The 27,006-nt window shown below is 32.6% G+C and overlaps 6 protein-coding genes across 12 annotated transcripts; 1 reads left to right on the top strand and 5 right to left on the bottom strand.

Moving 5' to 3' along the window:
- The first annotated feature begins 818 nt into the window (after positions 1–818).
- LOC114188174 (Nucleic acid-binding, OB-fold-like protein) lies at positions 819–3,296 on the top strand. 2 transcript variants are annotated; one of them, XR_003605383.2, is made up of 3 exons: positions 819–1,184; positions 2,507–2,759; positions 2,985–3,296. XR_003605383.2 is itself a non-coding variant. In XM_028076724.2 (2 exons), exons 1-2 carry the CDS (start codon positions 827–829, stop codon positions 2,695–2,697), a joined length of 549 nt encoding a protein of 182 aa, XP_027932525.1. In that variant the 5' UTR covers positions 819–826; the 3' UTR covers positions 2,698–2,983. The 2 variants fall into 2 exon arrangements, 1 of the variants encoding a protein (XP_027932525.1); XM_028076724.2 differs by lacking the exon at positions 2,985–3,296 and having other exon boundaries at positions 2,507–2,983.
- Positions 3,297–5,299: 2,003 nt separating this feature from the next.
- On the bottom strand, positions 5,300–8,138 carry LOC114187083 (protein NUCLEAR FUSION DEFECTIVE 6, mitochondrial-like). 5 transcript variants are annotated; one of them, XR_003605188.2, is made up of 5 exons: positions 7,887–8,138; positions 7,692–7,813; positions 6,496–6,566; positions 5,796–5,842; positions 5,300–5,597 (listed from the first exon to the last, which is right to left on the bottom strand). XR_003605188.2 is itself a non-coding variant. In XM_028075211.2 (4 exons), exons 1-3 carry the CDS (start codon positions 8,027–8,029, stop codon positions 5,835–5,837), a joined length of 273 nt encoding a protein of 90 aa, XP_027931012.1. In that variant the 5' UTR covers positions 8,030–8,135; the 3' UTR covers positions 5,300–5,597; positions 5,796–5,834. The 5 variants fall into 5 exon arrangements, 3 of the variants coding, with proteins under 3 accessions (XP_027931012.1, XP_027931013.1, XP_027931011.1); XR_003605189.2 differs by lacking the exon at positions 5,796–5,842; XM_028075211.2 differs by lacking the exon at positions 6,496–6,566 and having other exon boundaries at positions 7,887–8,135.
- Positions 8,139–8,927: 789 nt separating this feature from the next.
- Positions 8,928–12,098, bottom strand: LOC114188860 (uncharacterized). 2 transcript variants are annotated; one of them, XM_028077517.2, is made up of 3 exons: positions 11,922–12,098; positions 9,533–9,691; positions 8,928–9,351 (listed from the first exon to the last, which is right to left on the bottom strand). In XM_028077517.2, the coding sequence occupies exons 1-3, from the start codon at positions 11,931–11,933 to the stop codon at positions 9,127–9,129; spliced, it is 396 nt and encodes a 131-aa protein (XP_027933318.1). In that variant the 5' UTR covers positions 11,934–12,098; the 3' UTR covers positions 8,928–9,126. The 2 variants fall into 2 exon arrangements, with proteins under 2 accessions (XP_027933318.1, XP_085531422.1); XM_085675296.1 differs by lacking the exon at positions 11,922–12,098 and adding an exon at positions 10,620–10,762.
- A 4,042-nt stretch (positions 12,099–16,140) lies between these two features.
- Positions 16,141–17,358, bottom strand: LOC114189013 (protein E6-like). The gene has a single exon (XM_028077712.2). The coding sequence runs from the start codon at positions 17,304–17,306 to the stop codon at positions 16,443–16,445; it is 864 nt and encodes a 287-aa protein (XP_027933513.2). The 5' UTR covers positions 17,307–17,358; the 3' UTR covers positions 16,141–16,442.
- Positions 17,359–20,661: 3,303 nt separating this feature from the next.
- Positions 20,662–21,334, bottom strand: LOC114188781 (uncharacterized). The gene has a single exon (XM_028077421.2). The coding sequence runs from the start codon at positions 21,202–21,204 to the stop codon at positions 20,761–20,763; it is 444 nt and encodes a 147-aa protein (XP_027933222.2). The 5' UTR covers positions 21,205–21,334; the 3' UTR covers positions 20,662–20,760.
- Positions 21,335–23,139: 1,805 nt separating this feature from the next.
- Positions 23,140–26,278, bottom strand: LOC114187235 (myosin heavy chain-like protein). Its single transcript, XM_028075428.2, has 9 exons — positions 25,986–26,278; positions 25,733–25,860; positions 25,416–25,463; positions 25,132–25,245; positions 24,456–24,524; positions 24,279–24,335; positions 23,905–24,045; positions 23,601–23,681; positions 23,140–23,500 (listed from the first exon to the last, which is right to left on the bottom strand). Exons 1-9 carry the CDS (start codon positions 26,116–26,118, stop codon positions 23,444–23,446), a joined length of 828 nt encoding a protein of 275 aa, XP_027931229.2. The 5' UTR covers positions 26,119–26,278; the 3' UTR covers positions 23,140–23,443.
- Positions 26,279–27,006: the final 728 nt, after the last annotated feature.

Genomic DNA, 27,006 nt, shown 5'->3' with positions numbered 1-27,006 from the left:
CATCTCCCAACTATGTTTAGGAATGATCATGATTTAAAATGTTTTGTCCTATTCTTATTCTTATTTTTTATTAAAAACAAAAAAAAAATAATCATAAAACCATTCGAAGTACTCGTAAACTATATAAGCTTAAATTACGTATTTGTTTAACGTGAAAGTAATACATTTCTGGGAAGAAAGTGGTATATGACTAATATATATGATTCAACCAACTGAGGATGAAGAACCAGATTCACTGTGTGACAGAATACAAATTTGAACTCCTAATAACAAAAGTGGAAAAGAAGAAAAAGGATTGATATGAATACTGTTGAAGAAGCACCTTCAACATTATCCTTTGATGGAATAAAAATGTAATACACATTGAAAACAAGTATAAGCAGCTACAAGGTATGGACTTTATTAGAGACATGTTAATGTATTTGTATCAAAAGTACAAAATGTGCAATAAATCATGCACATAAAGGAGGATAAATGATATATATGACTTTCAAGCGTTTCAATAGAATGATGCATTTTATCTTTTTAGTGTTTTATCTTGGTGAATTCGTAACTAATCTTAATCTTTGTATTTAAAAAAAATTGCCATGTTTTAACCTTCCAAGGTTTATAGAATGAGCGAAATTCAGAATTATGAAAAATGTAAAAACCAAGATTATTATTGTAATGCTTAAAAAGTAAGTAAATTAAAGTATATTGCATAAAAAAAAAGGGGAAACTGAAGTCACGTGAGGTTAGAGGATGGAAGTGGAAACGACGTGTCGCTTGATTTAGAAGGGAAGTGCAATGGAAGGTGCGAAAGAAATGCATAAAACTGGTTGGTTTTATGGTAGGGCTTGTGTTTGGTAGAAGAGTGATAGAGAGAAGAGTGAGTGAGCGAGGAGTGAGTGTGTCTGAGAGTGATTCATTCGGATCGATCGAGTGTTCAATTCCAATGGCATCATCCAATTCCACTCAGCAAGATGTCAACAAACCTGCCAAGAGAAAACCCGTCTTCACCAAAGTGGATCAGCTCAAACCCGGAACCAACGGTCACACGTTGGTGGCCAAGGTCTTGTCCTCCGACACCGTCGTGCACAAACCGCGACCTTCCTCTGCCCATAACATCAAACCCACTGTCATCGCCGAGTGCCTCATCGGCGACGACACCGGCACCATCATCTTCACCGCTCGCAACGAACAAGGTACTCTAATTTCGCCTACCCATCTCTGTAAAACTTATTCTTTTTTACTTATTTCAGTTTCCCTTTTATCAAAACGGAAACTTTCCACATGGGCACTGTTTTATTTGTCTCAATTTTGAGTTTTTATTTTCATTTTGGGGTTTTCCTTTTGCGATCTGCATTGTTCTTGGGTTTGTGAGATTGCGCTTGTTTCGTGCCCTGGTTTCAATAAAGCATCTGGGTCTATGATGGTGGTGAGTGGATCATGACTGCCTGATTCCATAGATAAGATAAGCCTTTCTTCTCATATATTTTTGGTTTGATTGCGTGATATCTTAATCGTTTTTAATCGGGCTGAAATCTCCTTCCTTTTCTTCACTGATCTTACTCCAAGTGGTTTGATTCGGTTCTATAACGTGTCAACCGGCGTAGATTTGGTAAATTCTCGTGCTTCTTGCTCTGCTCCTGTGATGACGACTGTGTTTCCTCTTCCTTGAGGTGTTGATACGAACTATGAATATGATTTGATATGCTGGGTGAACTTTTTGTGGGGATGAAAGTGTATGATTGTGGTAATATTGTTCCTTTTTTGTGTTTTGCGATTACAAAGCAAGTTTTGCTTAGAAGGTGATAGTAACGATCTTAGGTGTCTTCTTTTTAATTTTATATTCCTATTTTAAACTAGTTTTATCAAAGTGTTTTAGTTGATGTGTCTGCGCCCAGTTAATTATATTTTTCCTGCTCCAACTTTTTTGTTAATATTTCTCTTGCTTTTTTCTTTATCTCTATTGTTCATGGGATTGCTTAACCAGGAATGCCCTTAGTACTTCTTGATTAACCTTCGCCTCTTTCAAACTCATGGGCTTTGGCTTAAATGTTACAATGTCTACACTGATGAACAACATCTTGATTTTATACTTTTCCAGATCCACGTTCTTGAATAACATCAGTGCCTTCTGTTTCTGTACACTTCGTGAGTAAGAATAATAGTAAGGAAAATAGGAGTTGAATTATGAAAATTCAATGTATACAGACAGAATATTGATGTTACATTACTTATTTTCACTCTTTTCTCCTTCTTTCTATTTTGAACAGACAAAACCTTGAGTGATGGGTTTAATTTTGATTTCAGCAGTTCATACTATGCAAGTCTGCATGTATAAGCATTTGCATTTACATAGAGTTTCAGTTGATTTATTTTAGTGAAAATTAGCTTGATGTATGTACTTCCTTGGTAGGTAATCAACCTACAGGTATTGATAATTCATATAAATGTAGGCAGAGGATGAAGGGACTAATATATGTTATGTTCAAGTTATTAGATGACCTTTTCTTCTTTGCAGTTGATTTGATGAAGGCTGGTTCTACTGTGATTCTTCGTAATGCAAAGATTGACATGTTCAAGGGATCAATGAGGCTGGCTGTTGACAAATGGGGGCGTGTTGAGGTAACTGAACCTGCAGATTTTGTAGTTAAAGAGGATAATAACCTATCCCTGGTTGAATATGAATTGGTGAACGTGGTTGAAGAATAATCCCATCGAAGAGAGCAAGGATAGCTTTATGATTTGGTTATGGTGCATTGGATACCCTCAAGGTAAACTTAACTGGTGATGGATGGTTGGTAAACGTTCTCACTTTAATTAGCTTGTATTTCCCCTTTAACATGCTTGACATGATTTTGGGTTAAGTTGATGTCACTTGAACAACCTTTGTGTCAAGCGAACAATATTTGCTATTATCTTCATCAGCAACTGTATTCAATGAACTTAAGTATAGTATTATGTTAATATAGTTATCCGTATCACATCTTTCTTTGCAGTTTCCTGTGCATCGATATACATAGGTATGCCTGTGTTTGAGTTAATGAAGCAGCGCAATCATTATTCATAGCTTTGGCTTTATGAAGCAGCGCAATCATTATTCGTATCTTGGCTCAAATAAGAGAAGACAGTGGTTAAAAATTTGGGTTAAAGTCAACAGTCCATAATTTCTGTTTCTTCTGCTAATGAAATTCAATGACCACTGTGTCATTCATGCTCACAATATGTTTTTATTTTGGTTGTGTACGTCATAACTTTTTTCCGTGATAAAGAATTTTGTTCACTATTAGTGTATTGATTATGAAACTTAAGAGGCGATTGAAATTTAAATTCTCATAAAGTTGTGAAGGTCATAAGTTTTTTTCCATGATAAGGAATTTTGTTCTCTAGTAGTGTCTTGAGTTATTAAATTTAATAGGCAGTTGAAAACTTAAATTCTCATAAATTCGACGTACTGTGCAGACTTTTTGAATCAAATTAGAAGCCTATACCAGAATGTTAAAAATTTGTTGGCCGAAAAGTTACGCGTGTGTGTGTATATATCTATTCAAATCTATTGGTTTGATAGAATGGAAGCTTCTATTTCTTTTTTAGATGTTTATTAGAACGCGATCACCAAAGAACCTGATGAACAGGCCAGGGTGTCCTCCTTTTTTGTTAATTCATCTTTGTATAGTGCAGATTAAATACATAGGGTGTATTTTCTTCTCATTTGACAGTATTCGAAGGCACACTGTCTATTGTTTGTGAAAATGCACAAATAAACCTTTGTACGATAATTCTTAAATTTCAGGTTATACACTATGTCTTCAACCTAAAATTCGTAAATATTGGTCCTCTCTAGTTACCGAACATGGAAAATTAGTTCAACATCCAAATTGAACTTTACGCTGATTAATAATTTATGGCTTCTCTACCGAATTGCCCTCATTATATTAGTGATTAGCAAAACTTCTGGTGGAAGCACGAAAATAGGGGTGTAATTAATGTAGTTGGTTAAACAAGACAGCTTTGGGAACACGTTCAACAAGGCTTTGGAATGTGCGGGTCGAGCCTTAAAGGAATCACCATTGGAAATGAGTGATGAAAGCGGATATATGACACTATAATTGCATTTCCGATGTTGAGGTCAAGTAGGGTGAGTCTACGGTAATAATGAAGATACCATTGCTATTTTATCCTTACTGTTTGTTTATTTCATTAATTTACATCTATTTGCGTTAATGATTCAGGTTATGTATGCCAACCTTTAATTGAAGCCCCTCTAACTTTCAAAAAAAATAAATAAAAATTAACGGTGTGTACATGACGTAATTTGGTTTGTAAAAAGGTTGATTCATTCTTTTATGTTTTTTTTTTCCTGTTCTAAACTCTCCCTTCCAGAAAGCTGTCAAAATAAACCAAGTGTTTTAGAAAACTCTTCTAAGGCAAAACATTCAGTATTTTATCTTTTTCTCATCCGGAATTGTTATTTATAATTAGTTATTCTTCTTAAGGTTTATAATTAAATATTTAAAATTTGTGTCTACAACTTTTGTTTGTTTTTTCTTCTAGTATTTTAATTTGTGAATTATCTTCACGTCGATTTGTCTGCTTTTGTAAAGAGTTTAATATCAATCAGCAAACCCTATAAGACTATTTAGTAAATTGATTAAGCATGAGATGACATGTAATTCCTCAAGCAATTAATTTACTTAACCAACTAAATTTAACCTTTATACGATCGATCTCAGCAGAAAATTGAAAAGTAACGACAGTAAATGATTAAATTTAGTAGTTTTTCATGTAAAATTATTGACTCAATATAATAATATGAAAAAAAACAAAATTATTTCAAGCACAGACCGAATCGAAAGCACCGTTTGTATGGTCAACTGTCAACAATTTTTTCATCCTAAATTTACTAAAATATGAAAAGCCGTGAGTGAGAGCATTAAAATCAATTAATCGAAAACCTATATCCTGATGATAAAACGTCCAACTTAATAACAGATATCAATCCTACTTATTCAGTTATTGAAAACGTAAAAGATAGGTTGTACAAAGCTAATGGTGACGTAAAATGAAATGTAAAAATTTTTGTTCTCGTATTAATTTAATGTGTTGTGAATTCATTGGTAGTTTTATGAGAATACATGATATTGAAGATAGGTAGTGGAAGCCATTTATGGCCTCCAATTAAAGTGCTCGTTTGCTTTTATATTTATCGATGTTTGGCATTTCGTTCGAAAGCATAATTCCAATCCGCCAGAAGAAAAAAGCACTGACAAAAGTTCCAGTTTATGAATTCTGAATCTCTATCCAAATTCATCGGTTGAACTCTTAAGGGACATGCTTATTCGTGTAACATTTTAAAACAAGGGTGAGAGTAATCCCATTTCCAATTACAGGGTCAATTATCGTAAATCGCAGGTAGAGAAATGTTGCAATAATATTCTAAGGAGTAATCATACCTAAGCATGTACCAGCTCTGGTGCTTGTACAATTTAAGTCTTGGAGGTTTCATATTCGACCAAGGACAAAAAATCTCTAACAAGGTCTAACTAAGTAAACTGAAATCCACGGAAAGTATGACCAGATGCACCGCACCCAAGACAGCAATCATCATCCATCTAGAATTAAAAAAGAAAATATTTTTGAGAAAACTCAATTTTACATACTACAATACAAAATCAGAATCAAAAAGGTTAGGATAATCTAATAGTCATACATAGTATATTAGTAAATTAAAATGCAAATCATTTAGATACAGGACAGGAATAGATCGAGGTAAGGGAAAGCAAAGCAAAATGGAAATGACGAAACATTACATGGCTAGTCCTCAAGCCTAAAAGCCAAAGTGCAAATGATCACGACCCTAGACAAGGAAACAGCCAAGTCAAAATAAAGAGTTGCAAAGAGGTCTACATGTATAAAAAAACTTTGGAGCGGCAGCATATAAAAAATAAGTCATTTCAACACATTGCTCATTTTACACAGAAATGTTAAATTTTATACATTCCAAATCACGTGCTGACAGACCAGCATCTGGCATCATTCCGGAGATTATTAACAATATCCAAGTCAACAAGAACTGCAATTCTAAAATTACAGTTAGCAAAATCTCCAGTTTGCTTTAGTGACACTCTAACATCACAATAATGGCTTTTTGCAGCAGTGAACTATATAAGATATAGCTGGCTGGTATTCTGTATTGAGGTTGATTTAAAATTCTAAGTATTCTTAATGCCTGTGATAGTTTGCATAAGTGTGGTTAATGGATGATGTCAAACTTCATTCATGCATGAACAAAAATCATTCCCATACATAAACTCAACATCTTTGAGTAAGAAAAGAAAAATGCAGAGTATGCACACAAACGGTATCCATAAGTCGATATCAAGATGCAATTTTAAAGGGGACTAACTATTGCTAAGTTTGAGTCACTTATACAATTTCAGCAAATGCTTGTTTGACGTTAAGGTATACAGTAACAATTAAAAATCCCAAAAGAAAAATTTACTTGACCACCTTTTTTCAAGCGCATCTAGATAAAACTTTGCTCGAACCCTCTGTCATTCATCATACATCATCATTGCAATCTGAGTGAATACAATCAATCAGTATGATCTTCATGTGATTATCTCTTAAGTGAATGTTAGCTAATATATAAGTCTAGACATTTTAAAAGGTGGGATGCACTAAATGCGACAATCCATAACACTTTTTCTAAGAGAAAGAAAGAGGAGAATTGCCCAATAACTCAAAATGAAATTTCTTTGTCACGAGAAGTTGTTGCAGATAAATTAAACATAATAATTAGGGTACTTCTAAGAAATACCATTGAATAGCACCATAGCCCCCACATTTGTTTTCATGAGATATGGTGTTCATTTTTACATTCAACTAAGAAATTTCATGCTCTCCCTAATCTACGGAAGTCAAGTTCTCAATTCTTCAAAAACCAAAATTTGAAACAAATCCATGTGACACCATCTCTGATGCTTGATCTTCATCTAGTCTTCTCTTGCCCTACAAAGAGGAAAAAATATACATCCTTTCATTGTGAGAGCAAGAGAGAGAACCTAACCCAAAAAAATGAAATGTTTGAACAGAAAAATAGTTGCCCATATGCACCCAACACTTTCATTTAACACAGTCTGTTCACACAAACCTTAGCTACCACACAGAAAGGGGACAACGACAAGAAAACATTTTTATTTAGCATAAAATTTAAATCCTATTTTTATGCAACCCAAGAAAAAAGGAAGAAATAAGTATTTCACTATGGCATTGCGTGGTAATGAAAGTAGTGCATCAGGCTTCCGAAGGGTATAAATAAATTTTCTGGGAAACCTAGACAGTTAGACAATTCGCATAACGCAGCATGTATAACCCATGGAGTTTAGCTAACAGATATGATTTTTGTTACAGAAGTCAAATTGGCGTAGAGCAAAAACTTTCACTCCTTGATTCTAGACCAAATAACCATCCATCAAATAAAGAAAAAAAATAATAATTGGAATTTATAATTCACAAGCCAAGTAAAATGAGCATGTTTGCAGACAATCGGGTAGGTCCAGTAAGTTACAATAACATTTCATTAAATTTAATTTCAGAATCCAATGTTGGCATTTCATAAACTTAGCTCTTCAATCATATGTATCACATACACATCCAACTAACTACGTTGAAGATAATGGGAGGAAAGTGTTTGGAGGGAATACCTTCAGGAGTCCAACCGTAGGAGTGGCGAGACACAGAGAGCATCGAATTCAGCAATGCGGAAGCAGTAGCACTGTGATAAGGAAGCATCGATTCCACGCAGAAACTCGCTTCTACCGGTAACCTGTACCAAGCAAAATAATATTTTAATCAAATTGAAAATGTTTGGAAAATGCGATAGAGAGGAGCAGTGTTACCTGAAAACGCGATTCGAGATTGAGGTTTGCTTTGGGAGACGAAACGGAGATCGTGCAGGTCTCGTTCTAGCTCCGGCTGCCAGATTGGCCGCACCGGCAGCGCGGGACGTGGCGGAGCGCAGCAAACACCTGGCGGCGGACATCGTGAAGAATCAACAGGAAGGGGTTTTGGCCTTCTGGGGTTTTGATATTTCCTTTTTACTATTTTTTTTTGTTCCTATTTTGTTAAAGAGCTATGCCATGGGTCACCAGTGTGTGGATTTCTTTTTGCACCCATACTTTCCTTTTACACCTACAGAAATATAGATTTTTTTACTATGTCTATTTAGTTTAAAGATTTTTATAGATTTTGTATTTAATTTAAGAAAGTAAAAAATGTCTTTTGATTCGGAAGTTATTATTTTTCATTAAGAGTTTCTATATTGTATATTTGAAAAAGGTATTTTTGAATTACACAATTTGAAAGTTGGAAATGACTTATAAATTACACAATTTAGAATTTATTTATTTTTGTCTAAATCGTATTTTCATAAAAGAAATATTTGAAGTTGTATAATCTAAAAATATCTTTTAGATGACCAATACAAAAATCATAATTTGCATAAGAAAAAAATTCTAAAATGTGAAATTCATAAGTAACCTTTTCATTGTACGATCCAAAAGTCATTGTTATTGACTAATGCACTGTAATATGTTGATCTCTTCTAAATGGAGAAAATGATTGGTTTAAAATAAGTTGAAATTTACATATGCAGTGGGAGAAGTTAAATCGGGATAGAAAATAGAATGATATTGTTGTGGAAAGTAGAAAGGGGAATAACTGTGTAGCGAATGGTCCTAAGTGCATGTACTTTCTGATGATATGGGTTCCAGCTTTCATGTAGTTTGGCTTCAGTGCCCATGATATCACTCCACAAATTTCGATTCCTCACCCCACAAATTTCCATCCACCAATAAGCTTTTAGCAACACTCCAAATTATACTTCACCATCTCTTCATATGCATACGGTGAAAACTAGTTGTTATAAAGAAAGGACTCAATAAGAAAATACAAGTAACCTTTTATTAATTTGCTATGGTATGAAATGAAAAAACGACACAACAAACTTGAGAAAGTTCAAATAAATGAGTGATGTAAAGAAAAAGTGACTGAAATAACTGGTCATCGTCACTCGATTTTGACTAGGAGCAACAACAAATTTATGAATTGGTTTTTGGAAATGGTGCAGTGGTGTTGTAGTTAGTTCCTTGAACTCTTCTTACTCTTCCTAATTTTTAGCAAGGGTATGCAAATGACTCGAGACATATCCATTTTAGAGGCATCAGAAGTAGAAGCCTTTGCTAATTTCTTTTTCCTTTCTTCAAACCGTGAGTTTGGGAAGTACAAGCGTCCTCTTTCTCCTGCTCTAACTCCAATCAGTTGGGCAAGGGATACACTGTTGTCTTGGAAGAACGATGCCGTCGACTTCTTGTTGCAAAACAAAAGCATTGCAGTAATAAACTATAATAACCATTCTAATTGTTCTTGCTCCATAACAAGAGTGATAATACTTATTTAACCAATTTATGAAATAGTAGCATTCATTGAATAACGAGTTAAAACAGATTTTGAAACCAACCGTAAGATAGGAATAAGAATAGAGTACCTCTGTATCTAGGTTAGAGGATGAAAATGAAGAGAAACTGGTGGATGGCACGTGCAATTGGTATGGTGCCATTGAAGCTGTAGGGAAGGATTCCCCAACTCTAAGTCTCATGTTCAAGAAGCCAAGTCCAAGTGGCCAACCAATTGGCATCTCATCATTCTGAGATCAGATGACAGTAGAAATTACCAACATTAGATACTTTAAATAACTTCAGAAAAACATCTGTGCATGTCCTAAAAATTCAGTGCCTTAATTACAAGAATGTTCAAAAGAACGAGGTCGAGATTTAAGTTTCTGATGAATAAAATGATATCTCCTCTGTTGGAACTTTAAAATATACAATGGATCTAGTTTGGAAGAGTAAACAAAATGGGTAGTAAAGTGTCAAAGATATGAATAGGATATTGTCGGTTTCTCCTAATTATGTGAAAAAAAAAGCAATTGGGGGAAATGGAGAAGTTGTACTGAATTGGAGAAATTGTAATCGTGTTTCTATTCAATAGATATTGAACCAAAAAAAAGTAGAACAATATGGAAGGTACCATTGTTGCCACTTTTTCAGTAAGTGTAAAGAGTCAAAGAGAAACAGTGTCATATTCTTCACATTGTTGGTGTTCTATTACTATCCTCCTCGTGGTAGAAGAATATATTACAGGAACCTAGTTCATATGACACCGCAACTCTTTCCTACCAGACTTGGTCAAGTCTTAAAATTATTTTTTCTAAAGCCCATAAGCTTTTGTACTGATAAAGAATATCCATAAAAATAATCACATACAGGAATCAAGTCAGCAAGATATTGGATTCTGTCTATAGATTCCAAGGTTCAGACTATTCATTCTGATCAACTGGGTGGGTAAGTTCAATCACAGTAAATTCCGAACACACTAATCCTTGTTTATAATAAGAAATACAAAACTTAGATTGAGCTCAATATATGCTACTGAAGTTATTGTTTAATTAGAATTAGAGTTTTAATATGTTAACCTTTATTACCCAGATTACCAAAGTGAAATACTAATACGACTGGAGAATAGTGCCAAGTTAGAACACCTAAGTAAAAGAGTATGAGATAAATAATACTAACAAGTCACAATCAAAGCATCAAGTGTTTGCTTGTTCCTTCTAGTTTTTGTATCAGCGTTATACCTAGCTGAGGCTTTGTTTTCCGCTGTGAAATGGTAAAAGAAAAACATGAATGGAAAAATTGAGAGAGATTGAAGTGTCGGCATAATTAGCAAATGACCGATGTTCAGCTTATGGGTTGATTTCTCCAGATATTTTCAAATATATTTCTCACTCCTTTTGTACATCTTAAACTATTCCTTATTTTGTTCTCTCTTGCTTTTAGATTTGGCCCACTTCATGTGCAACTCACTCAGCCTTTTTTACTCATCAATATAAAATATAAAAAAAATAGTCACTCAAAATAAGATGGATGGTTGCACATGTAATTTTTACATTGAGGCAGACACTTGGGTGAAACTACTCCTACACCATGTAATTATGACATGTTATGCTTAAAATGAACATTTTTATCTGCCTCTCTCTTTGCTATAACTCTTTAGCTACTAAAATGATCAAATTATTATTAACATACTGATAGGGGACCTCTCTTTTTTCTGTACTGCATTAAAATTAGGACTGATGTATCAGTTCAAGTTACATTCCTAACATTAAGTTCGGACAGCAAACTTTGATGGTTTTAATGAAACGTTAATCCATGTGTCTACTGAATCCACAACTACTAGCATTATGGCGGTAACCAAATACACTAATGGGGTCTTTTCTGGGTGTCATTCCAATTGCAAAATTCAATTTTTCTACAAATTGGTGGACACATTTATCTTCTTTTTCGTATCAATCCATTCAGAAGATACAAACTATGCATCTCGGTTGACATGCAATATCACTTTCAAATAATTGTTCTCAAAGCATGGCAAATCCTAGAAGAACCAACAACAAACTCACACAATAGCAGGAATTCAATTCTCATTTCATAAATTCTAACAATCAAGAGTACTAACAATATAAAAAGATCAAACAAAGTAAAATCTGTGTCCTGAGAATGATTCTTATCAACTGCAGGAAATGGACTAAGCATTCACAGATAACAAAAGCAGAGGCTGTTCAGTTTCATTCCAGTTTAAACACTTGACAGACCAGCACATTGACATTTTGTGGATCGAGTTGCATTAAACAGACCCCAAAAAATGTATTGATCTTTCGCTGACAAAAAAAGTGAAACAACTGATAAACCAGTCAAAAAGGAAGTATATGGGGACAAGAGATGCTGAATGCGAGAAGAAAATGAAGAAATAAGGGACAATGTGCGAAAATCTTTGTTCTTATTTATGCAAAAAATACAAGGAAAGCACAGAATTAGTACCTCTGCAAGCATGGTGTCTCTGCCTGCCCGAGAGAAGTTTATGGGAAAATGATGATCGCAGAGAGAACTCAGAGCAAAGTAAAAAATGTATTGGAAAAGCAGTGGTGAATTTACGTGTCTCCTAACTGGTATTCTTCCTTAAACATCAGACATTTAAGAACCTGGTCCCACTGGACCTGCACTACATTACTTGAACCAAGCTTTATTTTTTGAGAGACTATATGTATATAATTTTACTGTACAGTAAAATACACGGTACAACCAAGAGAGATAAATGTATCATAGAGGATCTGTCTAATAGAAGAAAGAGGTGAATAAAAAACAATACTATAAAAAGGTATGAAATGAATCATGGAACCCTTTTATTTTATCCTAAGAATTCAAATTTTCACAAGTAAAATGAAAGTAAAGAATTTGCATAACAAACAGTTATAAAAAATAATAATAATAATTAGAGCAACATACGGTTGGAATAAACCTTTAATTTACTGCCATTTTTGAAATTTCTAAGGACTTAACACTGTTAACAGATATCAGTGAAGAAAAATTAAAAGGGGTGTAGTAACTGATAAGTGATTGAAGAGAATATTGCATGTTATTTTTTTACGGGGTATTTAGCTTTTGAGTTTGGTGGAGAAGTAGACATCAAAACGGTTGGGAAGATGTTCGATCTATGCGAGGCGTGGCTTAATTAGCAAAAGTGTTGGATTTTTAAACACTTATTGTCACCATTGATTGGTAAAAAATCGCTTAAGTAGTAGGTCAACAACGATGAACAAGTTACTTCACAGTTTGTAATCAGTGGTTGCTTACAGCAACACGCAACTGAAATTTATGTTCAACGTTACACGACACTTAAATTTGTTTACCCAGAATACTGTTTCGTACGACACTTTGATCTTCCTATTATTGGTTATTTGCATTTTAAATTTCTATAAAGTATAGGTTAAATTAATATTTTTATTTATAAATCTCAATATTATCTGTACACTGCTGACATTTATTAAATATGTCTTTTTACATGTTTTACGTCCTTCTTCCTACCTGATTTTCTTTTTCTTTCTGAGTTGATGATTCAAACCAAACTTAAAAATGAAAATACTAATAAATTTACTGTTTTATTAAAGTTTTAGATCTTAAAAAAACTTATTAATAATTATCTTTCTAACTATCATAGATAACTTTTTATTTGGTGGTTCGTACATGTAGTTATATTAGTTTTAGTTTAGTATGTGTATGCTACACACATAAAGAATCACATAAATAATGCAATTCATGTATAGAAATGAAATTAAGAATGCAACATATAATTTTAAATTTTTAGATGAGAAAAACAAAATAATTGATCTTAATTTTTATGCTTAATATACTATTTATTATTCTGATTCTTAAGGGGCTTTTTACTTTCATGGATGTACTATTTAAGAGAAAAAGAAGGAAAATATATACCTAATTTATTTTAAGGGATTCGCGAGAATTTATGAAGATGAATTTAAAGGGAAGAGGGATGAAACTCATCTCCTCGTAACAAGAAAATTTACAAGAAAAATAACATAATTACATATTATTTTACCAATTTACTCCTAACTTTTAATTAATTGTCTGGTTGTTATTATAATCTCATCTACTTATTTAAGTTATAAAATATATTAAATAATTTAATGTGTACAAGTTATAAATTAAACTAATATATAATAAAATTAAACAATTTTTCATATATTAATATTAATAATTATCATAATAATTTATAATAATTAATTTTAATAACTAATAATAATAATTAACAGTAATAATATAACTTATTAATAAATAATAAATTTTATTAATAATAATAATAATCATAATAACAACAATAATAACATAAAATTACAAATGTTAAATGTGAAATTGAAACACATGAAAAATAATTAAATAATTATAATAATAATAATTATTAATAATGTTAAATCCTGTGTATAATTAAAATAAAAATAATGATAATAATATTAAAACTAATAATAATTATTATTATATTAATAATCATAATAATAATAACAATTATATTTAATTTTATATTAATTTTAATTATAAGGGTAAAATTGTAATATAATAATTTTATGTATTAAAACATGTTTTTTTTTTTATCTTATCTATTAAATAATTCACAAATTTTCATAAATTATATCTTCAAATGTCTTTACTTCTATTTTTTTCAACTATCAAAACAACAATCTCACTTTTGTGTCTTCATCCTTTTAGATTCATTTATTCACTCTCTTTCAAATCTACTTTTTTTTTTTTGTGATTTTAAAAATATTAAACTCAATTTAGACAGTGTGGATGTACGTGTTTTTTTTTTGGCGAAAATTATCTAATGGATTGATAATTTATTTCATGTCTTTGAGTCAGATTTTTCTCAAAGAAACTTAAATAATAAAGTGCTCTTATAAATATTGACTCTCACATTATCTCTTAAGAGCTTCGAGCTCATCCCAAAAGAATGGAGATTACAAATAAATTATTATAGGTTTACACAAACTTTTATAGATATTTGAAGATACTAAAATCTTACAATTTGTTTTATCAATAGTGGTATTTTATAACAAATCCTATATTTATAGGGAATTATGGGTGAGTTTCAACTTACTTTCTCAATCGTTCATTTAACAATTAGAAGAAAAAAAAATGCGTTTAAAGCTTTAAAATTTACTTTGAAAGTTATAATCTGTAAGAACATAAAGAGATATGCTTATTTTAATTACTCAATTTATTTTTTTGCACCAATTGCATCATTAGTAATTATGACTGGTTTCATTAATTTGTCAAATCATTCTGTCCTTTTTTTTTTTATTTTTTTTATTTAGCCCGTTGTTTGTAAATGGAAAAATGGATCCACGGCGATAACTAAATAAGGGTCTTCGTGGGCTTTCGTACATAATTTAGTTTGGGGAGATTTCTTCTTGCACCCCATGTTTTCTTCTTCCACCCAATAAAAAATTCTGAAAGGTCAATTTTACTCACATCTCCTCCTCCCTTGATGCCAAACGTCTTTCATTTCCTTTTTCAAACCATCTTTAACAGGGGCACTAAAAAATAACCTCCATGAAAAATAGAATATGCATCAAATTCTGTATATTGTTTTGAACCCTAATGTAACTTTACTTTTTACTTATTTAAAAATCCTTTTAGGAGACTATCGAAATTTAACTACACATATTTTTAAATGTGTCTAAGGATAGCATTCTAGTTATAATGTTTCCAGATATATCATTCATCATATTTTTTGAAACAAATGTTCCCTGACCTATATCAATATAATGAAGAAGTTCGTTGTTTCACAAAAAAGAGTATATGAATATAAAATGTATAATAAAATAATGTTTTTTTTTTAAAGTTAGTATAATGGATAAAATCATTTATCCTTTCCTAATATGTTGGTTTTAAAAATATACCCTTAAAGTGCAAAACTTTTCAGAATTTGAAAAAAAAAATTCAGATATCTTTTTAAAATAATAACGATATCTTCGGAAAAGTACCCCAAATTGACTAATTGAGGGAGACAAACATACTAAAACCCATACTTTAGATTTATTATGAGTAAGTATATGGTGTGTTTGTTTTGATACATTTGGACATTTTTTTTTCCAACACGGTGAACTCGAGTTCAGAGTCATGAAACCTACAATTATGATTTACGACTTATACGAAAGAACAACAAAGTCTTCTTTCCCAACACAAAAGCATGTTTTTTCCTTACCGTAACCAGCGGAGGAACTACTGACAAGTCGATTTGTTTGAATTCAACGTCATAAATAAATAATTTGTGCTTTCAAAGTATCCTCGTCTATAAGGAACCCTTTGTTGTGAATTATTTTTTGTCAAATGGTTGGCCAATACAGTGCAATTTATGAGGCAGAACAGAAGATAAAGACAGACACCAAACCAAGCAATATAGCCGCAATCAATAATTATTCTGCTACCTACACTACCCATAGCTTTAGTATTTCTCTGTTCCCTTGCCACACCAGTTAACCATTCATCAATGAATAATACACTACCACAAAATTATTCTCACTAATTATCCACCTATATGTAAGCAATTTGCATCAACTCCCTAGGAGTAATTGATGTTTGTCTGTGTACAACTTTTCTAGCTTTCCCTCATATTTCGCTGGTTCCAAAGACACAGACAAAAGGAAGAACAATTGTATAACTAAGCAAAAAAGGGAACATAACAGGGTAAGAAGAAAAATGAGAAAGTAACATGCAAGCTTAGGTAACATTATACAACTTATTAATAGGTGATAAGCAAAAAAGTTGCTTATGCTCTTGCACTTCAAGCTATATTTCCAGATCATGATGACAGAGACAAAGCAATTCGTGAAACAAGACTTAATAAAAGTACTACCAAGTAAAAAATAAAATAACGTAAACTGTTACTTTGTGTTTTCTTGAGTCTAAAGCACATTAAAAACATTAAACACCCACAGTGGTACGTACTCAAAAGTATAGTGAGCTCTTCACTTAGACAGTGATCCAAGCTCATGGCTCAAAGTTCTCATGTTCATCTTCAAACACCTCCTGGTTCTGGTACCCATTGTAATTGCCACCTCTGTTGTTGTACCAGTTGTTATTGTTCACTCCCCTGGATGAATCATCGTAGTTAGTAGGATGGTTCTCTTCTGCGTAAATATCATGAAAATACCTTCCACCTTCCAAAAACCTTGTGTCACTCATGCCTTGCTTCTCGCCATTGTACCTGTTAGCGTTACCATTATAGTTGTTGTTGCTGCTGTAGTATTTGTGACTAGCAGCATCGTTGTTGTAGTAGTTCTGGTTGTTGTTGCTGTCGTAGGATTTGTAACTGGCAGCATCTTTGTTGTAGTACTTCTGGTTGTTGTTGTCGTACGACTTGTAACTGGCAGCATCGTTGTTGTAGTACTTCTGGTTGTTGTTGTTGTAACCTTCTTCAGCGTACTTTGTGTCGCTCAACTCATCTTGGTCACCCCCATAAGAATTCTTGTTGTTGTTCGTTTCCGCGAACCTATTGTTGTAGGCATCGTTGTTAAAGTTGTTGTTGTTCTCAAACTCGGGCTTGTAGGGGTGGTAAGAAGTTGGGGTGGTGTAAGAATCGGCATTTTTTGTTGTGGTGGTGGAAGGAACCTGGTTTGACTCATCATGACCATATAGGCCATAGCTGTTTTCAGTCTCGGGAACAAAAGGTGGTTGTTGATCTACCTTGCTTGCTTCTGGTGCTTCTTTGTTGGGAAGTTCTGTCTCTTTGGCATTGTTGTTGTCGAAATGGGAGACTTTACTGAAGAATTGGCTGTCTCTTGCAGAGATTTGAAGAGCCAACAAAAGGGTGGTGAAGAGAAGGAAAGAAATGCAGTTTGACGAATGAGCCATTGGTAACAGAACAGAGGGAAGATGGTCTATGCTGATGAGAAGTTATGGTTGCATAAGTATCTTTATATAGAAGTTCTTAAACCTTTTCTTTTCTCACTATAAATTTTTTTCCCACTTATTAGGTGTAAATGGAGCAAAGTTAGATGGGTGTGGACCCTCTCTCAATGAAACTATAGCTGATTAATATTTGGATCCCATCCATTTAGGATGTGGTCATGGAGTAACTATTTGATGTTGTTAGTACATTTTGACGTGATCACATTACATTATTATTTTGTTAATAATCGTATTATGTATGTAAGATTTTGAAGACTGAGGATATGGTTATGGAAAAACAGCATCATTGCAAGGGAAAATGCCCAGTTATCAGATTTACAGCGCATCCTTAACATTTAATTAGCCTCTGTCAGATTACCTTTAGTGCAAGCTAACTCTTTATTAATTAGTAGTTGCGCCATCTATTATGACGCAACCATTGCATTCATAGGTGGTAGCTTTCACACCGTTGGATTCCAGCCCAATAAAAAGGTTCTATATTTGATTTTCATTCATATCCAGAGAGGTCCATAAAGTGTATTGATGATGCTATATATCAGTTGTCAAAAACGATGCAACCCAACTCTATCCACTTGATTAAGATTTTGGTCCTTATCAAATCGTGGTATTTTATTCATAGATTTTGTACAGACAAGATACAAGTAAAATATATAATACATTATGAAATTATTCAAGTTTAATCTTATGATTTTTTTAACCAGCTGTTATAACTATGTTCAGAAAATGCATAAGACTAAAGTTAATGTTCTGGTAGACCTGACGTATTGATTAATGTTAAATAGATTCCGTAGTTAGCTTTCACATTTAGTCTTTTTGGACATTATTCATCATATATCATAACTCCATGGATCATAGTATTCCTACCACCGAAAATACGGTGTGATTGATCACGGTTCAGTCCAAAAATAAAACCCCTTTGTAAAATGAACATTGTTCTAAAAGAGTTAAAGTTTGGAAGAATGAAAGAAGAAGGAGAGAAGGGAAGGCTTGGGCGAGTAATTATGCGTGGATTGAGGAGTTGGTAGGACACGAAAATAATAACATTTGGTGCACACTGCATGTGCCTTCCATGCTTTGTCTATGTTGAGAGTGACTCTCCAAAACTGAGCTTTCTTCGATCTTTCTCTGTGAATGTGCATACATACTCAAAGTCAGTGCAGCGTCTCTAACTCAGTTAGACTTTTATCTCTTTCGGTTTTGCCATTTAAAAATTATAACTGAGTTAGACTTACACTTCCTAATTTTGAATAGAACGGTTTAAAATTTGACTTTCTTAGCGTTTTTGAAGAAGACTACTACCAACTAGCTTCAAAGTTTCTTAGAAAGAGTGCACTAGGTGCTTAAATCTAAGTTGCTCAATCAAACTTTGCCAGTTTTCAGACCACTGCTTAAGAAGTAAGAGTTCTTAACAGAAAATGAGATTAACACATCCTCACATTGTAACTACTAATTATGATGCTGTGAAGTAATACCTTAAAATTGATGATTTTGCTTAATATGAGGAATGAAGACCCTTTTGATAAATAAAATGAGGGTGAGTTCACTTTAAAGTATTGTTGTATTATTATCCAAATTGTGGCAAAAGCAAAATGGGTTTCTTAGCCTAAATAAGCATAATTTTGGATTGTACTATTTCAGATCATTCTTCAAAGCCAAGTGCGTGGAGTTGATAAGATAAAAGGCACTTTGTGAGTGTGTCGGGTATAAGATGTGATGGAGTAGAATTTATCCTTTTTGTTTTGTTAGGTTTGTTGAGTTACTAACCTGATCTAATAGCAATTGTGCGTGAAGCATGGCAACAACTATTTATGAAATAATTAGGGAGGGTGATGTTACTGAATTTTCTTCACGTAGGTAAATGTAATGAAGGAGTGGGGCCAAGTTGGGATCTACATGTAACTGAATTGGTGGCATTAACCTGAAACAAGAAAGAAAAGTCTTGAGTAGGTTGCCAAAATCTTGCATATAAGAATAGGTGGAAGTGTCAACACATGAGAGTTAGATTCCAAATCAGAGGTTTTTATTGTATGTTATGGGTGAAAGCGTGGGTGTGGGTGTGAATACTTCATTATGTTCAGATATTTCATTTGTGGTAAATAGTTAAAGCAATTAGGAGAGCCATCACACGCAAAGAAAGAGTGGGATGAACAATCTGAAAGTGAGAAAATTATGGCATAAGTAGATCTGAGATCTGTGCTTTCCTCTGAATAACATTTATTTTTCATTTGGTTATTAGATACCCCACAATGGTGGGAACAAGAAGATGCACCTAAAATCATTCATGGATTTTAATTGTACATAGAAGAAAAAGTAAGGTGGCTAGATCTTAAATCCTGTAAAAAACTGTGAAATTGATGATGACCATTTGATTTATTAAAATATTGAAGGTGTGTAAAAAATAATAAACTCTTGTTTAATCCGCAAGCTAATTCAATCCAACTCCATCAAGGAAAAAAAAGCTGGGACCAGGACTTGGTTAGTGATTGAATGGGGTAGATTCCAGCTTGATTGAATAACCTTTTTGATTGAATAACCTTTTTTCTTGCAATTTTTTTTCTTTCCTTCGTGTGAAATGGTCCTGAAATTGATTGCGTAATTGGTGGAACTATACGAGTCTTTCTGGCCAGTTTTTCCAGAAGAAAAAAAAAAAAAAGAAAAAAAAAAGGAAAAGAGTGAAAAAGGACAAAGTTGACGAAGGGAAACACGTTCCATCTCAATTAGAGGAGTTAGTCCAAGATAAGCACGTTCCATTTTCAAAGACTTCGATGTTTTTTTTTTCTGCCTTATTCACAGAGCTTGAAGTTTCATCATTTTTCTCATAAATACACCAACGGAAACATATAGAACACTTCCAAACTAAACTTCTATGCACATTTTTCTACTCAAGTCCAAATCTGGATATGAGAAGGAAGTGTTTGTTTTTGTGTTGTATGAGAACATCATTGTTCTCCTTTGACATAACATGTCATCATGTTGCAATGATTTTGGAGGCTACTTGTCTCCCCTACATGTCTCAATACTGTGTCAAATGACATTAGCCTATAAGACAAGCGCTTCTCTATGAACCAATTTTGTTTAGTTCTTTATATTAACCAACCACTCGACCCAACGATTTAATTATGTAGAGATATAGTAAACTATGTGAAAATCACAATTTTTTCAAAGCTAGATGACTGATTTCACCGATTTAAAAGTATAACTACTACAATAAAGTTTGACTTAAATACAAGAACTAGTTCTTTTCCTAAAAAATGAGGGTGAAGGAATATTATAACAACAGTTTGCTGAAAGCGCATCCTTCAAAGAAAGCATTCGTTCATTTCTAGTAATCATCATTGTGTAAGAAAGAGAAAAAAAAAAGAAATAGTCCGAAATTAGAGAATGAAAGTGATGTGAATCAATCTAGAGATCGAAAGGGGTTCCAAATCATAAGCGACAAGAACACAAGATTTGGCATTACAATGTGTAAAACGGGGTTAACATTTTTGCGAAGTTTCCGAGCCATTCTCTTCCTAACATAAGCTCTTCTCTGTTGGGGTTCCCAGTTAGGGTGGTCGAGTCCCTGCGCGAGAATCAAGGGTTGGGGTTGATGGAAGGGACACTTGGATCGCCAAGAGGTGTGAGGAGGTGCGGTTCCAAAGAGCCTTTTGAGGAAGAATGAGCGGAGCCATGTTGTGAGAAAGTTGGGGTTGGAGCAGAGAAAGGGAGGGTAGTCCCAGTTGATGTAGCAGGGGATTTGGGTGGCGATGAAGAATTGAGAGTGGAGGGATGGGGTGGTTGTGGGGCTCGTAAGGATGTGGGTTAAGGCTTGGAGCCTCTGCTCCCATGGTGCTTCTTCCATGGCCCTCCTCCTTCACACAACTATGAGGATGAGGATGAAGCTAAGATCAGATAAGGTTTTTTTTTTTTCAAAGGATTAAAGTTCCATAGATTAACAACGCCCTTTCTACAATTATTGGCCACACCGAAAAACAAGATATGTCTGTTTTAATTTTGTGTAACATTAGTCTTTTAACTGGTGAAAATCTTCCTGGCAGATTTTTTTAATAAAAATATACTCAAATTACAATTATAAAAATAAAAATAAATTTATAATTGTTTTTAAATTGTTTTATTTATTTTGTAATCAATTTTTTAACTATAAATAATTATTTTAATTTATAAATAGTTAAATTTAAAAAAATTAAATATAAAACAGTTAGATTTGAAATAATAAAATTAATAAAATAATTATATTAGTTTAAATAAACAATTAGTTAGTAAAAGATAAAGTTAAAAAACATATAAAAAATAATTATTTTTATAAAATAATTAAAATAAATTTTACTTTAGCATAAATAATGAATTTAATTAAAAATATAATTGAATTTAAATAAATAATAATTTTTAAAAAATAAAATAATTATTCAATTTAAAAAATAATTAAATTTAAATTATCGATGATAAAATTGAAAATGTAGATCTTTTATTTTAAAATAAAAATTACTTAAAAAAGGTCATATTTAAACAAATATGTAAAAAAAATGTCATAATATATATATATATATATATATATATATATATATATATATATATATATATATATATATATATATTATGTATAGATAAATAAAACAAACTATAAATAATTAAATTTGATCACATCAATTTTGCGAGAACTAGAAAATAATATCTAAGAAGTGATACTCTGTTTTAAAATAATGAGACTATTATTTTAATAATAAAACGTTTGACTATAAATAAAAAGTTTATAAAGGATCTCATTGTTTAAAAACATTTCTTCTCTTTAAAATCTCTTTCTAAGAGCTTTTTCTAAATTATCTAATCCCATTTGAGTAAGTTCATTTTTAGCTCTTCTTTTTGTGTAATTTTGTTCACCTTTGCATGCATCTCTCTTTGAGGTGACATGTGTTCCTTTAGTCTTCTGTTTAGTTCTATGTTGATCAATGGTCATAAGAATATGATATGATCATTTCAGTGCTATTTCTATGCGTAAATAGAGTACTATGTGACTTGGGAAATGTTTTGATATTGTTAGAGTCATTTGAACTTTTCACATATTAAGGAAAGTTAGTCTTAATCTATGTTGGATGAGTTTTTACAAAAATTGATGTTTTGCATGTCGCTCTCTTGCATTTGGAGATGAAATGTGGATGGTTTTGATGAATTTGGTTTTGAGTGTATGCTTCCTGTGATCTGGTATGGTTTGGTTGATAATTGTATATTGAGTGTTTGTGATTGTTTTGGTGTGTGAATGAGATAATTTGAAATCCGAGCAATTTGGTACAAGCTCTACCTTATGTAAAAATTGTTTTGACTCAAAGTACTAAAAGAGGACTACAAAATAGATCAATTGGATAGGTCACAATTCCCTTAATCACAAAACAAAAATTCAAAAATTATGTTTTCTGATACAACGTTGAGGGCCAGCTTTTATGAGCTGATTGGAGCTGAGCATCGGAAATCATTGCAGGTCTGAGAGCATTTTAGCTCTGTGACGTTGAGCGCCATTTTCATGAGACAAATGGCACCAAGGGCCAGATGTCTTGTTTTGCTTGTTTGAATGTTTAGTTATTTTTAAATGATCTCTAGTTGGTACTAATCATATTTATTGGCTTTTATTATTATGATTTTAGGTGAAAATGTTGTGAATATATAAGATGATAATTGATATAGAATTATATGTGAGCATGTGAAGTTATGACATTTAAAGAATTTCAAGGAAAATTATTTGTGATTAGTGTATGCCTTGATATAGAAAATGTCCGGAAGAAAATATCCTAAACTTCAATAATCATTCACACTCAAACATAGTAACTTTCCCTACTAGTTGTATTTGGAAACACGGGTAATTCATCCACCTCTTTAGTTTTTCTTTCCAGAAGGATATGTACAAGAAATAAAGTTGCACGTAATGCCACTATTCTTGGCTATATGCAACCATACACTGATCCAATATCAAAACTACACTAATCTACCATCACTGTTGAAGGAGAAAAGCGTTGGAAGAAAGTTCAGTTGCCGCTGTAGAAAGCAGTATTCCTGTTCAATTAAAAAGAAAAACCTTGCAAGCATGGCAATTACGAAGAAAGCAACATCCAAGCACTCATTAATGGAAAGATGATTAGAGCAGAAGCCTGAAAACATGTAACATTGGTCAGAGAATTCCACACGTTATAACAAATTTATTCATCTAAGTTTTGTACTTGATAAGTAAACTGAAAGCTTTAAGCATACCAGGAAGAAGACTAATTCATCATTTGCAAGAGATGCAGTCAATTCATTTCTCTCCATCTGATATTTGATATAACCTTGAAGCTACACGTTAAAAATTTTGCAGTTCAAAAATTCGAAATTCAGAATGCACATGCCGGAATAAGTAGTATGATAAACAACGTGATCTTGAAGCTTCATATATCAAGTTTGTATGAGAATGAACTTCCCATCCTCGTAAAAAAAATAAAAAAATCACTTTCATCCACAAATTTGAAACATCTATCTAATATTATTAACTAAAAGCTTATAGAAGGTCCATGCAGACCTGATGGTGATACATTCTTGTCAGTGAAAAGCATCTCTTCAACTTATCCATAGCCTGTGAGATGAGTGAACTGACTGCAGTCCTTTCGCCAAATACATATGAATAAAGTGCCCGAAGATCATCAAGAAGGATGTTGAAAAACTAGGGAACAAACAATGATAAAGAAAGGGAGATGAGAAATTATGGCTAGTGGAATATATAGATGTGCTTATTGCCAGGAAGCTTTAGCAATTTCTCACATCTCTTTAAACAAGAAATACTACCCTGAAAGATTGTACTAAATACCAATGCAGACTTGATAAAGTGTTAATTATCTTTACATTAAAAAATTAGTGAAGCGCTTAAACTAGATATTCAAAACACTTAAAACTTACCTTCAAGAATGTGCATCTTGTAACGCTTGTTAGCCTTCGGGCCCTTAGAGTCCTCACCTTTGCACATACACAAACAAGTGTCCAAATAGAAAATAAATATAAAGCTCAAAAAACAAATGATGTAATTCTGCTAAGGTTTCCCAAAATATATATAACTAGAAAATAAACTGTATATACTTTGGTAATGTGAAGAGCCTGCTCGAGATGCTGAACTTGAATCCACTGTTCATTCACAATGGCATCCATCTGAAATGGAAAAGATGAATAACCTCAACTAATACTAGGACCCGTAATTTATCGCAACCAAGTCTCACTGATGTATAGGAAAATGTTAAGTTGCAAATGAAGTATGCAAATTCATAATGAGCATTATATAAGCTGAAATCTGTGACTAAAACGCATTATACTTTGAATTAGAATTGATTATATGTTTTCCAAAACTGACTTTCGTGCCACATGCTTATACCTTCAATTTGATGATGCATGCTGACCACTACCAGACTGGCAGGACATACAATCCCAGATACAAGGACATTATATAAAGAGAGCAGAGAACTAGTAGAATGGCTGAGAGTTTTGAAAATAAAAGGGAGAGTCTTTCCAGGGGTTTCCCCTTAAAACCAAAGATTGTTTTGTCACTCAATTATCAGAGAATGAATCTAACTTTAGGAAAAGTGAGTCCCCTATTTAACTGCCCAACCTCCGGTAACCATCTGAGTCATCTAACTGCCTAAATGATAGCTAGCCACTAACGAGCTTTCTTAGATGCCTCCAACTCCTATGAGGTATATCAAACATGAAATAAAATAAAATGGAACAGAAATCATAATAAGTGATAGTATAACGCACAAACCTTTTCAACTTTTGAAGTGACCTCCTCTAGTCTCTCCTCAGTTTCTTGTGCTTTAGATTTCAAAATGTGAAGATCAAAGTTGTTCTTTCTCAAGGTGTGCCAAAGAAGTTGTACCTATGCATTTTCAATCCTATTTCTCAAATCAGTCGAACTTTCAATTAAATCCATGAGTAAAAGCTATACATTATTTTCGGCCATAATATATGAACAACCAAAAGTAAGAGGGGAAGTGGGGAGGGAGCATAGTAGTAGAGCCAGAGGAGCCTTGGGTTGGAGGAAAATACCTCTTCCTCCAGAGCTTTATTCTGTCTTTCGACAAGCAATGAATCAGCCTGCAAGAATCATATATAAAAAACAAATAAAAAATAAGTAGGCATCGATATGATGAATAAATTGTCATATATTTCCGATTATCCGACCAAAATAATAATTAATAAACTATCAAAATAAAGAAGAAAGAGGAACTTGACTTGGTGACATACATTGGATAAATAAGGTCAAATTAAGCGAATAAGAAGGTCTAGCAAAAGATCTATAATCTAATAATAAGATAATGAACGCTTTGCTCTTTTCCCCCCATTCTAGAGAGTGGAAGACAAACCTTCAATGTAGAGAGAGTAGATTGCAGATGGTGGATTTGTTCTGACAATTCATTCACTCGCTTATCACACTCCTCCAGGTACACATCACTTTCCTTCAATCTTTTATTGCTTTCTTCGAGAACTGATTCTGCATTGAAATTATTCCTCAGAATGAAATGCAAAATGAAGCATAAAATGATATGCAGAACAGAAGCAAATATAAGAACTATAATGATGCAGATAAGATGAAGTATAACGTTGAATGAAAATGACCTAAGTGAGAGATTTTGACGTTGATTTGGTTGATTTCGTGGTGGATTGATTGGGCAGAAGCAGAAAGCGAAGCGTGAAGAAGAAGAAGAAGTGTGGGAATGGAAGTAAGAAGGTATGGCAGCGCCATCGCCATAGTGATGCAGTGCAGCTGCTTCTCTTCCCTTCTCTTCTCTTCTTAATTTCTAGAATTATTGAAATTTTCAAATCTCAAACTTCAATCCATCCCTCACCTTTTAACTATTTTAAATCTACAGATTAAAGTAATTTCTTCTTTTCAGTGCAGCTGCTTCCCTTCTATTGTCTTCTTAATTTCTAGAATTACTGAAATTTACAAAATCTCAAACTTTAATCCATCCCTCACTTTTTAACCAATTTAAATCTACAGATTAAAGTAATTTCATAAATTCGCACATTTACTCTCTCTCTCTCTCTCTAATAAATTAGAGTATATCTTAGCTTTTCACATAAGTTTTATATAAAGTATGAATATGTAAAGATAGTTCCATTCTTTAAATGCAAATAAAATGCCCATTTATAAGATGAACTCTATCAAAAAATTTAAATATTATCATTTTTCTGTTTAATATAAAACTTTAAAAAACACTTCATTTACTTGAACAATTGTTACGAAAAAGTCTTTTTTTTAAGCATAAAAACTCTTCCTTCAAAAATATAAATTTAATTATCATATAAAGCATAAAATATGTGATTAACAAACTTGGTAAAACTTTACTTTATATACACTGTATATAAAAATTATGTGTATGATACTGATATAAAATCCTTTTATGTATCGGAGATATTCAAGTTAAAGTAAAAAAAAAATGCTTTTATTGTGGTTAGAGTTTTTTTTATATTTAAAGACAATTTATAAAATCAGCTGAAATTTCAAATATGTACTAAAATACTATCAAACATCTTGTTCCCAAAGATACGGGTAATTTCAAATTTTCTATCAAACTTATGTTTTTGTTCGAAATTCATTGTTTGGGAATTTTCAATATCTTTTTTATACATGGAT

The sequence above is a fragment of the Vigna unguiculata genome, chromosome 6, assembly GCF_037176805.1.
Source record: "Vigna unguiculata cultivar grain cowpea cultivar isolate G323 ecotype 2 chromosome 6, ASM3717680v1, whole genome shotgun sequence".
In the NCBI taxonomy this organism is placed as follows: domain Eukaryota; kingdom Viridiplantae; phylum Streptophyta; class Magnoliopsida; order Fabales; family Fabaceae; genus Vigna; species Vigna unguiculata.
Note: the sequence above shows the minus strand (reverse complement) of the source record. Positions and strands in the feature narration are given on the sequence as shown.

Excerpts from the sequence above, each read along its gene's own strand:
- LOC114188860 (XM_028077517.2), bottom strand. Across the intron at positions 9,352-9,532 it reads CCTCTAACCTAGATACAGAG|TCGACGGCATCGTTCTTCCA; the intron begins GTACTCTATTCT and ends TGCAACAAGAAG.
- LOC114187083 (XM_028075210.2), bottom strand. The coding sequence starts at position 8,029 with ATGTCCGCCGCCAGGTGTTTGCTGCGCTCCGCCACGTCCCGCGCTGCC. Across the intron at positions 7,814-7,886 it reads ATCTCGAATCGCGTTTTCAG|GTTACCGGTAGAAGCGAGTT; the intron begins GTAACACTGCTC and ends TGCTTGGTACAG. Across the intron at positions 6,997-7,691 it reads CTACGGTTGGACTCCTGAAG|GGCAAGAGAAGACTAGATGA; the intron begins GTATTCCCTCCA and ends TCCTCTTTGTAG.
- LOC114189013 (XM_028077712.2), bottom strand. The coding sequence starts at position 17,306 with ATGGCTCATTCGTCAAACTGCATTTCTTTCCTTCTCTTCACCACCCTT.
- LOC114188781 (XM_028077421.2), bottom strand. The coding sequence starts at position 21,204 with ATGGAAGAAGCACCATGGGAGCAGAGGCTCCAAGCCTTAACCCACATC.
- LOC114187235 (XM_028075428.2), bottom strand. The coding sequence starts at position 26,118 with ATGGCGATGGCGCTGCCATACCTTCTTACTTCCATTCCCACACTTCTT. Across the intron at positions 25,861-25,985 it reads CGTCAAAATCTCTCACTTAG|AATCAGTTCTCGAAGAAAGC; the intron begins GTCATTTTCATT and ends ATTTCAATGCAG. Across the intron at positions 23,501-23,600 it reads ATGAATTAGTCTTCTTCCTG|GCTTCTGCTCTAATCATCTT; the intron begins GTATGCTTAAAG and ends ACATGTTTTCAG.
- LOC114188174 (XM_028076724.2), top strand. The coding sequence starts at position 827 with ATGGTAGGGCTTGTGTTTGGTAGAAGAGTGATAGAGAGAAGAGTGAGT. Across the intron at positions 1,185-2,506 it reads CACCGCTCGCAACGAACAAG|TTGATTTGATGAAGGCTGGT; the intron begins GTACTCTAATTT and ends TCTTCTTTGCAG.